This window comes from Podarcis filfolensis (assembly GCF_964270895.1).
Source record: "Podarcis filfolensis genome assembly, chromosome: 8".
In the NCBI taxonomy this organism is placed as follows: Eukaryota; Metazoa; Chordata; class Lepidosauria; order Squamata; family Lacertidae; genus Podarcis; species Podarcis filfolensis.
Genome location: NC_139611.1, coordinates 55331008 through 55344070, shown reverse-complemented (window position 1 = coordinate 55344070; position 13063 = coordinate 55331008). Strand labels below are relative to the sequence as shown.

The 13063-nt window shown below is 46.2% G+C and overlaps 1 protein-coding gene across 2 annotated transcripts in view; it reads left to right on the top strand.

Annotated features, from left to right (window-relative positions):
• SLC12A3 (solute carrier family 12 member 3) overlaps positions 1-10798 on the top strand; it is a 28524-nt gene extending 17726 nt beyond the window's left edge. Inside the window, exons 17-26 of one of the 2 annotated variants that reach the window (XM_083625155.1) lie at positions 626-766; positions 1371-1477; positions 1850-1932; positions 2801-2863; positions 4203-4304; positions 5240-5351; positions 5748-5834; positions 7633-7768; positions 9009-9076; positions 9770-10798. In XM_083625155.1, coding sequence (XP_083481281.1) covers positions 626-766; positions 1371-1477; positions 1850-1932; positions 2801-2863; positions 4203-4304; positions 5240-5351; positions 5748-5834; positions 7633-7768; positions 9009-9076; positions 9770-9911 — 1041 coding nt within the window. In that variant the 3' untranslated portion in view covers positions 9912-10798. Of the gene's footprint in view, positions 1-625; positions 767-1370; positions 1478-1849; positions 1933-2800; positions 2870-4202; positions 4305-5239; positions 5352-5747; positions 5835-7632; positions 7769-9008; positions 9077-9769 lie in introns of both variants that reach the window. The other variant, XM_083625154.1, reaches the window with a different exon arrangement.
• The last annotated feature ends 2265 nt before the right edge of the window (positions 10799-13063 follow it).

Below are 13063 nucleotides of genomic sequence, written 5' to 3'. Positions count from 1 at the left end.
GCAGCTTAATTGCCAAGGCAAAGATCAGAAGCTGCTTTTTGAAAGCAGGGCACACTAATCACAGGATGGCATTCTGCTTCCAGATTACCTCTTATTCTCTGCCTGAGGTGCAGCAATTGCAGATGTGGTGGCTGATCAATGGGGAAATGATTGGCCCCTTTGCATTATTAAGCTGGCCAAGTGCCAAATTTAAAAACAACAACACAGAGGTACCCCTTAGGTCAAACTTCCTGGGCTCTGAAAACCTTTCTTCAAACTGCAGACATGAGGAAGTGGCATGTGGTTTCTCACTAGTATAAGGAGCCTCTGTGCATGCTCAGAGGGATGGCTTATACCTTTTGTGACTGAAATAGGATCCTAGGTGCAGGTGGCACCCATGAGACAAGCCCAGGGATGGGATCTGATCATAGGCTCTCTGTCCAGCTTGGACTTTAACTCCCATCAGCCCCATTCAGCACGACCAACAGTTAGATATGGTGGGAGTTGTAGTCCTAAACATCTGGAGGGCACTACATTAGTGAAGTGCAATTTGGATAACTTGATGGTCACACGAGTCAGGAAGGATGTGCCTGTCTTAAGCCACCCATCCTTGGGTCTCCCACTGTTTTCTTCTGCTTTCTCACAGGGGCCAGGCAAACAGATGATGTCTGAGTTCCGTCTTGCTTCCAGAGGCCACGTCAAGTGGCTGACCAAGCGCAAAATCAAGTCTTTCTATACTGATGTCTTAGCTGAGGACCTGAGAACTGGAGTTCAGATTCTTATGCAGGTAAAAATCAAACAAAAAGGAAAAAATCTTGAAATGCTGAAGGCAGCCCATGTCTACAACAACTGCTACACTGAAGAATCCTTAAAACGATTATTGTGAAAGTTCAGTATTCATTGGACAAATAAACTGTTGTTCCTTACTGTCTGTTTTCAGCAGCCGTACTTTGTGGCAGAATGCGGCATGCTGGTGGCATTACTGAGAGCATTGTCCTGCTGCTTTCTCCTGAGGAAAACTGCTCTTTAGCACTCAATCAGAACAAATGGCAATTTGAGTTTTCTTTGGCTTGACGTTTCCTTTGATTTAGCACTAAAGAGCAGGTTATCCCTGGGAAAAGAGTGGGGGAGGGGGGAACCATTCAGCCCTGTGGTTTCTAGAAAAAGGACAAGTGTGGATGAGCCCTGAGTTAAGTTTAGAGAAAAGGCGAGTAGGAGGTGACAAGATCGAAATTTATAAAATTACGCATGGCATGGAGAACTTGGCTAGAAAATCCCCACCCCTTGCCCAGTTGTTTCCACCCAAGTTCTTAGTTCAGCACCTTGAGGAATGAGGAGGGAGTGTCAGTGTGGACTATAATGATACCCCTTTGTTCTCTGCTTTGATAAAGGCTTCCGGTCTTGGGAGAATGAAGCCCAATGTCCTTGTGATTGGTTACAAGAAGAATTGGCAGGCTGCCCACCCACAGACGGTGGAAGAATACATTGGGATTCTGCAGTAAGTTGGGTCATGGCATGGGATCCATTTAAATGAATCAGTGGCTGCAGCTGTCTGTGGCCACCATTAGCACGAAGGATGGGCAGATGTGTCTGTTTATGACTTGGGCAAATTTTTCATATGTTCATTTATAAATCGGCTCCCGTCTTGACCAATACTGAGGCTAAGGAAGAGGAGGAGGCTGACAGGCAGGGCCATCCTGTGAGCTGGTTGTAAGTAAGAAGGCAGGTGGGGGGCTGGCTGCAGGGCAGATGTGGGTTGGTGGGCAGTGCCCCATTTGCCTTTATGGAGACCAGCCTCTGCTGATTCCAACCAGGACTTCTGAGATCTGTCTTACATTGACTCTGGCAGCCCTTTGGTTTTGTCTTCCAGTGATGCTTTTGACTTCAAGTATGGCGTGTGCATGATGCGGATGAAGGAGGGGCTCAACATCTCCAGGCTTGTGCAGTCTCACAGTGAGTTCCTCCACCACATCCTGTCTGGGCCAGAGGCTTCCCGTAGTTGAGTTGATTTACCTAAAAGGATGCAATTAGGAACAGAGGAGGCAGCCTCTGGCTCTGTGTGACCCGCACATTGCCTGGCATCAGCTCTCCAGGGTTTGAGACAGGTGCTTCTCCCAGCCATACCAGGAAATGCCAAGAACCTGGGACCTTCTGCATGCAAAACAGATGCTGTAACCACTGAACTGTGGGACACAGAAAAGAACACAGGAAGCTGCCTTTGGCATTTGGACCATTGGTCAATCTAGCTCAGTGTTGTCTACAATGACTGGCAATAGCGCTGTAAGATTTCAGAGAGTGGACGATTCCTAGACCTATTAGAGACACTGCTGGGAATTGAACCTGAGACTTTTGCATGCAAAGCAGATGCAAAGCAATGACCTGTTCCTTCATCCTAACTCATGAGGAAGGTAGGCCCTTCCCAGATGATATGCTGCACTCAACATATTAAGTTAAACAGTGGTTCATCACAAGCCATTGTTCAGTGTTAGGCACCAGGCCAAGAGGTGAGGCAAACAAACACAAAAATCAAATAATTCTGATCTTGCTTCTTTTGGTCCTTCTCACTAGTGTAAGGAGGAAATGAATCACAATCCTTGTTACTATCCAACTGCTGAGGGGGTGTTCTTTTGCTCCAAGCCAACCTCCAGAGCAGCTTTTCCAAACTTGATGCCCTCGTGATGTTTTGGACTACAACTCCCATCAGCCCCAGCCATGGCTGTGTTAGCTAAGGCTGGAGGGAGATGTAGTCCTGGGCAGCTGGAGGACACCAGGCTGAGGGAGAGTGCTCCGTTGTGTTCATTGCATATTCTCTTTCCTCTAGTTAACCCCGTGTTTGACCCAGCAGAAGATCCACAGAAGAACATTGAAGAGCCTCCTGTGATAAGTACATGTCAGTTCCCAGCAGGTTCATTTCTTTGACCTCTAGTGCTCGTCTTTCTGTTAAGACTGTCTTACCTGTGGGGAAAGTGATTGACTTGGGCCACAGCTGGAAGGCCTTTGAAATCAGAGTGTGCCGACTCAGAGGTTTGATTTCTTCTCCTATAGCACAGGAAGAGAAACCTGCCATCTTGGGCCCTGTCTTGACCATTCTCTTGTCGTGTCCTGCTTGTGACCTTTCCTCATCGATCTGGTTTGGCCACTGTGAGAACAGGATGCTGGACTGGATAGGCCTTAAAAGGATCTAGGACAGTAGCCAGACTAGCCAAGATGGTGCCTTCCAGATGTTGTTGAACTACAGCTCTCATCATTCCTGCCCATTGGCCCTTTTGACTGGGGCTGATGGGAGTTGGAGTTCAACATCTGGAGGATTACAAAGTGAATATTTAATTCTGTTGGTTATGCTTACTCCTAGGATTTATGATTTCTGCCCTAGCTTTGCAAATGAGATGCAAATAAAAACAATCCCACATTCATCCCCCCCCTTGCCCAATTTGGTTACTCTCTGAGTCAGGACCACATCAGCCCCATGTAAACATCAGCTCCAAGTTGCCATCATGTTCTACTGTCTCCTACAAGGCCTATGCCAAAATTATTGAAACACATTTTACCATGTGATAAGAGCTGCCTGTGAGACTAGGGATGGCATTCTCTGAAAACTTCCATGCTCTGTTTCTCAGCACATATTTCCCCCCCAGTTCCCATCTGGCTCCTAGATTTCAAGAAGAAATGAATTGTTTATTTACCAGTCACACTAAAAATACAAACTATTCTCAGATTATATATGCACCATCATAGTATAGTATGTAGAATTATATTACATATGCTATATATATATATATTTATATATATACACATATATTCCAGGTTTCCTAAACTAACCAGCACATAAGCCGATGCATACAGCAATACATATAACTATATAAAAATACATACATATTAATACTTGTAAAAAAATACATGGCAGCATGGGACTTGGCTCTTTTATACATAGTTAGTCCCACTCAGAGGAGACCCACCAAAACTGATGGCCTAACTTAGGTACATCAGTTCTGACGAGTCTATTCTAAGTAGAATGTAGCTGGATACAACTCAATATATAATTTACATATTTTTGCATATAATTAGATGGTATTTTTTTTTTAAGTTTCCTAATGAACAGAATGGGAAGTGAAGCATCTCAAGAGGGATTTCATAAGCTTGCAAATTCACTTGGTGAGTGGCGTTTGAAATCCTGGGCACTCTCTTACTCATGCAGTGGGGATCCTTTTTATTATTATTCCTAGTGGACCCTGATGCCTTGGTAGCAGAACAGCAAGCAAGCACTGCCTTCCAGATAGAGCAGGGCAAGAAAACCATTGACATCTACTGGCTCTTCGATGATGGAGGTAATTTCAGCATCCTTCTACCACATAGGTAAGGATTTGTGGTACCAAAGGAGCGTTGCACCTTCTGGTCCAAACCTCTGCTTGGACCCATCACTGCCATTTTTGCTTTGGGGCTTCTGGGTCAGTGGCGTCCCTTTTTCATAAGGGAACAGTTAGGGCCACAGGCGCCAGCTTATGAGGATAATGGAAGGGGAAACATCACACGCACAATGTCCCAATATTGCACACGTGAGCATTGTGCCTCCCTCAATAAACTGGGTAGAAGCTTCCCAAGCTTTGGGAAGGAGGCAACACGCTTTAATACTTTAATACTCTAATTTACCAGGAACATTTAGGGGACTAGCCTACTCCCCCTAAGGCCTGAACCAATGGATTCAAAGTACGAATAACAAAAAAGGAGATTCCAACTAAACATTAAGATGAATTTTCTGATGGTCATAGCAGTTCAACAGTGGAATGGACAACCTCAGAAGATGGTGGACTCTCTTTCATTGGAGGTTTTAAAACAGGTTGGATGGCCATCTGTCAAGGATTCTTTAGCTGTGATTGTCGCATTGCAGAGGGGCGGACCAGATGACTCCTGAGGTCCCTCCTCACTCTACAGTTCTACGATTCTTTGGTCCCAGGGGCTGATCTGAGGCACACGATGCAGCAACCTTGCTAAAGCTAAGCTGGCTTGGGTTTGGCCACTCCTTGGATGAAAGGCCACCTGAGAACCTTGCCTATAGCCACCACAGGCTCCGTTTTGGAAGTACAGTGTGATATAAATCAGTATTTGCCAACCTGGGGCCCTGGAGATGATGGGAGTTGTAGTCCAAAACATCTCTAGGGCACCAAGTTGAAAAAGACTGAAATAAACGAAGGATTCCCAGACTCCATTTTCTCCAGGGTTATAGCTATTTGATGAAGAGCCATTCTGTGTTCTTACTTGGCAGGCCTGACGCTCCTCATCCCTTACCTCCTTGGGCGCAAGAAGAGGTGGGGGAAGTGCAAGATCCGGGTGTTTGTCGGAGGGCAGATCAACAGGATGGATGAAGAACGCAAGGCGTAAGTCTAGGACTGCTTGTGCCCTTGGTTGGATTTGTATCCCTTGTGCTCTGGGAGAGGGCTGTGGTAGTGCTCAGGCCCTTCTTGCGAGCTTCCCATTGGGGCATCTAAAAGGCTATGGTTACAAAAGTAATTAGGCTATCTATAGAATTAAAACAATGCCAAAAAAAATGTATCTATTAAAATGCAGATTGTGGGAGAAATGATAGGAGGGTGTCAGGTTGAGGAAGGCTGCTCCAAGATGCATAGCAAAATTCCTAACATGAAGAGAGGTTATCACATTTTAGTTATCCTCAGAATGTAAAGAATCAATGTGTGCACTGGGCATAGGAAAGCATAAAAACGAAACCGCTGCCCCCTGCAAAAGGTACTACTGGTCTCTTTCTCCTCTTGCAGGATCATCTCCTTGTTAAGCAAGTTCCGACTTGGGTTTCACGAGGTCCATATTCTTCCCGACATCAACCAGAAACCCCGACCTGAACAGTAAATCAAGACTAACTGTAGCTTCATGCTCATCCAGTTTAATAATCTGCAGTTGTCTTTTTTATTGTTATTTTGTTTATTTAAACTTTGATGGGTGGTGTTTTTTTTTTTTTTACTTATTCCTTAAATTTTAAGGTTTGTTATATAAATAATAATAATACAGGATGACTGTGTTAAATGCATAACACGACCTCCTGTTTTTTGCAGTGGTTGTGCATATACCGTATTTTTCCCTCTATAACACGCAGATTTTTTCTCCTAAAAAGGAAGGGGAAATGTCTGTGCGTGTTATTGAGCGAATGTGTGGTCCCTGGAGCCAAATGGCAAAAAAAATCAGGCAAAAATCAAATCGCGCGTCTCGGAGAAGGGAAACCTGAAAAGAGGAAGTGGCTGCTTTCCTGCATTCTGCCTCAGGGTCTTACTGCCCACCCTTCTCTGTTTCCTTGCTGTGTTTGCTCAAACGGAACAAAGAGCAGGGAAAGCCCCTCCCCTCCAGGCAAGCAGAGTGTCGTCTCTGTGCTCCGGTGCTGCTGAAAACATGCAGGAGGGAGAGAGAGAGAGAGAGAGCGAGCGAGCTGGCTGGCTTGGGTGGGTAGGTGAGGGAAAACTTTTGCCTTCCTTTCCTCCCTCCCGTTATACCCCTCTCCTGCATTCTTAGCCAGCTGCTTCTCTGCACACCCCTCTCGTGCTCCTTGTCCATTCTGTATTTTTCCTTCCTTCCCCACTTAAAATGTGGTTAAAAAGCATGGATCCACATGGATCCTCAGGATCTTTGCATTGAGTCACCCCAAATTCACCATCAGATCACATAGCATGTCCATGGCTACAGCCTGCCCCCCCCCAAATCACGCACCCACTGTTGCCTGGGGCTGCAATGGTGCAAAAACGTGGTTACAAAACATGGATCCTCAGGATCTTTGCATTGGGTCACCCCAAATTCACTATCAGAGCAAATAGCATGTCCATGGCTACAGCCTGCCCCCCCCAAAATCACACACCCACTGTTGCCTGGGGCTGCAATGGTGCAAAAACGTGGTTACAAAGCATGGATCCACAGGGATTCTCAGGATTTTTGCATTGGGTCACCCCAAATTCACCATCAGATCACATGTCTGTGGCCACAGCATGAAGCACAAAAATGATACATCCACTGTTTCATTCAGAATGTTTTTTCCCTTGTTTTCCTCCTCTAAAAACGATGTGCGTGTTATGGTCAGGTGCGTGTTATCGAGCGAAAAATACGGTACATTAAAGATTGTGTAAGAATTTGTATCAGAAGCACCTAACATTTTACATTAGAAAAATTAGCTATAAATATGACTTTTTGAACTATGTGGAAATGTGGTGAAATTAAGGCTTTGATGGAGGATAGGGCTGTCAGTGGTTACTAGGCACAATGACTAGGTTTCTCCCTCCAAACTGTTGGAGGCAGTTTGCCTCTGAATCCCAGTTGCTGGAAACTAGAGGGGAGGGGAGGGAGCTCTCGTGCTCAGGTCCTGCTTGTAGGCTTCCCTCAGGCATCAGGTTAGCCACCGTTAGAACAGGATGCTGGCCTAGATGTGCCACTGGCTTGATCCACCAGGGGTCTTCTAATGTTCTCAAGGCTAGAAAAACAAGAAACTGCAACTGAGATTTGTCCCCAGCTTGGTATTACAGACCTGTATGGGTCCCCACAGCTGACAGTTTCATGTTGGATGCTGGAATGTTCTGGGGAAGAGAGGTCCTAGATGGTCTCTTTGGTTCAGGCAGAAACAATACCACCTGGTCACTTACAAGATCTCCATGGTTTTGTTGACAGTGTGAAGAGATTTGACGACTTAATCGCCCCATTCAGACTGAACGATGGCTTCAAAGACGAGGCAATGGTGAACGAGATGAGGCACGGCTGCCCATGGAAGATTTCCGATGAGGAAGTCATGAAAAATAAAGCTAAGGTCTGAGGGCCTCACTAGCCATGTGGAGAGTGGGCTTTGCCACCACAAAAAGTGAAAAATAATTGCTGTCTCCTCTCAATGGGTCCCAAGGCCTTTAATGCAGGGGTGGCTGACCTGTGGCCTTCGAGATGGCACTGGACTTCTACATTGTTGTAGCATGCCCTTCTTCCCTCTCCCATTCACGAAGCATCACCTGTCAATTGCTTCAGGCAACTCAGAAAGGGATCTCTTTTTGCCCTGACTTTCCTTGACCCACAACATTGGACTATCTTATTACTGAATTCCTCCTGTTGTTGTTTTTTAATAACACTCTTTTGTTGGTTTTCAAATTGTATCTCTGTTTTTATATTTTCATTGTTTCTTTGTTGCATTTTTGAATACAGTGGGCCTGTATGAATTACATGGGGCGGGGGGCGGTCCACGAGCAAAGGCAAAACTGTGTAGAGCCAGCATACCCCTGGATTCTCCCTCCCAGCTGCGCAACCATCCCTACCTATCTGGAGTGGGTATTGCCCTCTATCTCCTTTTCCAGGCTCTGGTAAGGTCATGTGACTTCCCAGTACCCAGTAAGCAAGGCAGAGGGCCCAAAAGCTCTACAGTGGGAAATAACTTTTTAAGCCCCCCTGTCTTGCTTATTGGGTTCTGGGAAGGTTGTGCAAGATCTTGGGTGGCTCCTTCTGACTCCTCACTCCCAGTTTCCAGTTACTTATTTTCCCCACACAAAGCTGCAATGATGTAAGTAAATTACATGTAAATTGTGGGACCACTGTACCGCCGAGAGATTTTTTAGTGGTTTACAATGCTTTTAAATAAAAAGAAACAATAATAAGCCCCAGTTGGCATGGCCAACAGTCAGGGGAAGTATAAGTTCAGCAACATCAGGGCTGTGGGCACAGGACGCCTTTAAAGCACATTTGTAGCACATTCATTCCCTCAACAAACTCTGGGCACTGTAGTTTACGCCTCACAGTTACAATTCCCAGCAACACTTAACAAACCACAATGCTCAGAGCGGTTTTACAGCCAGACCCTCTTCCCAAGGAACACTGGGAAATGTAGCTCTGTGAGAGGTAACAGGAGTGTCCGAACAACTCTCAGCATGCTTAACAAACCGCAGCTTCCAGGAACCTTTGAGGGAAACCATGACTGTTTCTATCAGCGCTATCAAAGCTTTAAATGCATGGTGTAAATGTGGCCTTAATCTCTGCGTTTACTGTCTATTCTCTCTTCCGCCCCTCAGTCACTTCGACAAGTAAGGATGAATGAAATCTTGCTGGATTACTCGCGAGATGCAGCCCTCATCTTCATGTAAGTAAGACAAGCCACCAACCAACTGACCAACCTGAGTTTTTGCAAGTGCTTTGTGAAATGTTGACCATACAAAGAAGTATGGCTGGAAATGCATTGATATGAGCTAGGCCTGCACAACCCAGCAAGCTGAAGCAACCATGCATGGTGGCCTCCAAGGGCCTTGGCTGTTGTGGAGGTGGGGGGAGGGTTAACAAAATCAATCCTTAATAATAAAGAAAACTGTAACAAAACATAATGAGAGACACTAAATACAACAACAGGAGGCAACATGCAATGAAGGGAGGGGCTGGTTTTAGAGCAAAACACACAAGCCCCGCCCACCAGATAACAAGCACTATACTATTCAAATTAGGCCCCAGTGTTTTTCTTACATTGACAACTCTCCTGGGACTGCAGTCCCGGCAGGCAGGATTTGCAGGTGCCCCCTCTCAGGTCTCAGGAGGGTTGCCATGCGTAGCTAGGGTGGGCTGCATTCAGCAAAGCACAGCAGATGTTGTGCAGGCCAGATTTAGATTGAGCAGCTGCGTCCCCAGCCTGGTAAACCTCTAGATGTTCTGGGCTATAGCTTCCGTCAGCTCTTGCCACCCAGCTACTACAGGTCTCTGGCCGTGCCATAAAAATAAGAAACCAGCTGTATTTACAACGAACAAACCCAAGCTGTTCTCTGCTTTCTCCACCTTTTTTTCCTAGAACGCTGCCAATAGGCCGAAAGGGAAGATGTCCTAGCAGCCTCTATATGGCTTGGCTGGAAACCCTCTCGCAGGACCTGAGACCCCCCGTCATCCTGACCAGGGGCAACCAGGAGAATGTCTTGACCTTTTATTGCCAGTGATTCTTGGGCAGCTGAATCAAGATGAAGTTGTTCCAGGCCAGATCCTGCTCTTAGGACTTGGGCCTTCTGGAGGGTTTGTTTCTGGTGGTGGAAGGTCCACAATAAAAGACTTGTGGTGTGAATGATGAATATTCCTGAGCTGTGGTGTGAATGATGGATATTCCGCCCTGCCACAAGTTGTTAAGAGGAATAATCTGACCAATGGTCTCTGGTAGATTTTGATGCATTGCTGAGGGGATGTGGTTCGCCATGTGTCCTGCTGTACAGAGGAGAGTCCTTGAGTTGAAAGCATTCTCTACTTCAGGTGTGGTGGTATTTCCTGCCCCCCATATGTTGCTGAACTACAACTACCATCACCCCCTGGCCATGTTTGCTGGGGCTGATGATGGGAGTTGTAGTTCAGCAACATCTATAGGGCCAAAACTTCCCAGTTTAATGGTTGCTCAGTCTAAGTTAAATAGGGTTGCCATATTTCAAAAAGTAAAAATTCCTGACATCTGCAAAGTTGGGTGTTTTTTTGGGGGGGGGGGGGAATAGTGATTTTAATCTTCTGGAGCTGTTCCTGCTGTTTTCCCATCACATTGACATACATCCAGGTTTTCCATGACATTTCCCCTGATGCCACTTTTACACCTGAAAACCAGGACGTGTCAGGAATTTTCCTGATGTATGGCAAGCCTAAAGTTAAAGACTAATAAAATTATGGGTGGGGGCGGGGCTCGCAGTAGTCCATCATTAATTAGAACCCGGATGGCAGATTGAGCAAGTATAGAGGTTGACACCTTCCCCACTATGGTGAAATGGATTGTATTTCTATTCAAACTGTAGCAATTCTTTCCAAATTTGCATCTATACCTATAAAATATCACATGCACGGTTCACACAAATCTGCGTCCTCTTTTTTGCCAATGCACTAGTGACCACCCTATGAGCAGGAGGGAAGAGCCTGCCCTCAAAATGTTGCATAATTGGTTGTCCCCCCCCCCCATTCCCTCAAAAAGCTTCAGAGTCGTCAAGGCAACCAACCTGCATCAAGTAGGTCCATCTCCTGACTATCCCACTGGGCACTCGTCATGGAGAGAGGCTCTAGGCAAAAGGCCGTCTGGTGGGAGTCCCCTGTTCCAACCCCTGGTTGGCTTAAACCTGATTGGGTGGGAGGACCTTGCTTCAGCGCATGGGACACATTCTCTTCTGGGCTACCTTCCACAGGGCAGCTATGGGTGGGGCAAGAAGCAATGAATGTAAAATTTTGCCTTTTGTATGGTGAGCTATTTTCTACACCCACACACTCCTCAATCCCCCTTAAAAGGAGCAAGAGGCACAACCAGAGAGGCCTGGAGGGACATATCCAGTGCCTAGGCTTAAGGTTCCCCACCACCAGCTTTCCTGGTGCCTACAGTGGGTGGCAGTGGTAGCAGCAGTGGTAATGAGCAATGCCAGGGGGCTGGGTCTTGTTGCCACTTTACTTCCACACAATAACCCTCCACACTGTATCATCCTAGAGCATTGTGGGAAATTCAAATGGTAGTTACATCCAGCTAATCCAAAATGCGGCAGCCAGACTGGTGACTGGGAGTAGCTGCCAAGGCCATATTACACCAGTCCTGAAAGACCTACATTGATTCCCAGTACGTTTCTGAGCACAATTCAAAGTGTTGATGCTAACATTTAAAGCCCTAAACGGCCTCGGCCCAGTATACCTGAAGGAGCGTCTCCACCCCCATCGTTTTGCCCGGACACTGAGGTCCAGCGCCAAGGGTCTTCTGGCGATTCCCTCCCTGCAAAAAGTGAGGTTACAGGGAACCAGGCAGAGAGCCTTCTTGGTAGTGGTGCCAGCCCTGTGGAATGCCCTCCCATCAGATGTCAAGGAAATTAAGAACTATCTAACTTTTAGAAGACATCTGAAGGCAGCCCTGTTTAGGGAAGTTTTTAATGTTTTAAGTTTTATTCTGTTTTTAGTCCTCTGTTGGGAGTCGCCCAGAGTGGCTGGGGAAACCCAGTCAAATGGGCGGGGTATACCATAAATAATAAAATTATTAAATTATTACCGGTGTTATTATTAGCTATCTGGTGCTGCAGTTTAGACTCTGGGATGCATTTGGAGACCTTCCTGCTCATTCTGCTGAGTGGGGTGGGGCCAGGGACTGTTGTCCCAAAGCTCTGCCCTGATGGGGCAAAGTCTCCAGGAACTGTTTTTTTTTTAATGGTGTGTGTGTATTAAATAGAGTAGGCATCTCAAGGGCACAGAGTTCTGGGATGGGGCTCAGGATGATAAGATCCTGGACACCAGTTTGGAAGGTGACTTGGAAGTCTTTGTGATGAAGAAGAGCAAAAGATTATTCACAACCTAGAACCCACCAGTCCATCTCATATCTGCTGAGAGCTCCACAGAGCCCCTGTGACTCTTCTGGGTATGAGAAGGGCAGGCCTTCCTGCAAGCAGAGATTCCCCTTGGCCTAGAGCCAACGCCTACAATCCCACAAGGAGATCAGTGTGACATTTTGGCAATGAACTCATGTACAGCCCCAGGGCGACATGTGGGGCCTGCCAGAGAAAACACAAGGACCAAACAGCAGTGGGGGAAACAATTGCCATGGTTCAAGGAAATAAAACAGCTGTCTCTTTTTTTTTAAATCACATCCTGGCTTAGACCCAACCAAGCAGTAGCTCTTCTCCCTATTTTCCAGTGGCAGATCACTGGGGGGAAATGATCGTCGTCCCAATGTACTCTTGCATCATTTCACATGTGTTGACAGTGGCAACTCTCTCTGCCTTATTCTGCCCACCTGTGCCTGTCTGTCTTCCCTGTTGACTTGCAAAATCCCAACCAGTTAATCACATCCATACCATACAGCTGAACCACATGGTTCTCCTGCCAAAAAAAATCCTGAGAGCTATAGGTTCTTAAAGGTGCTAGGAATTGTAGTTCTGTGAGCTATAGCTCCCACAATTTTTTTTTCTGGGGTGGGGGAGGGGGAGCTATGTAGTTTAAATGTGTGGTGTGGATGTGACCTGAGATTTACAACAAAATGTTGTTGTGTAGAGCCAGCCTGTCATGCCCTTTTCCAGGACACTCCATTCCCTCTCCCTTTATCATTATCAGTTGTTGTTATATTTGTTTGCTTTTTACAAAACATCTCCAAGCAACTTAC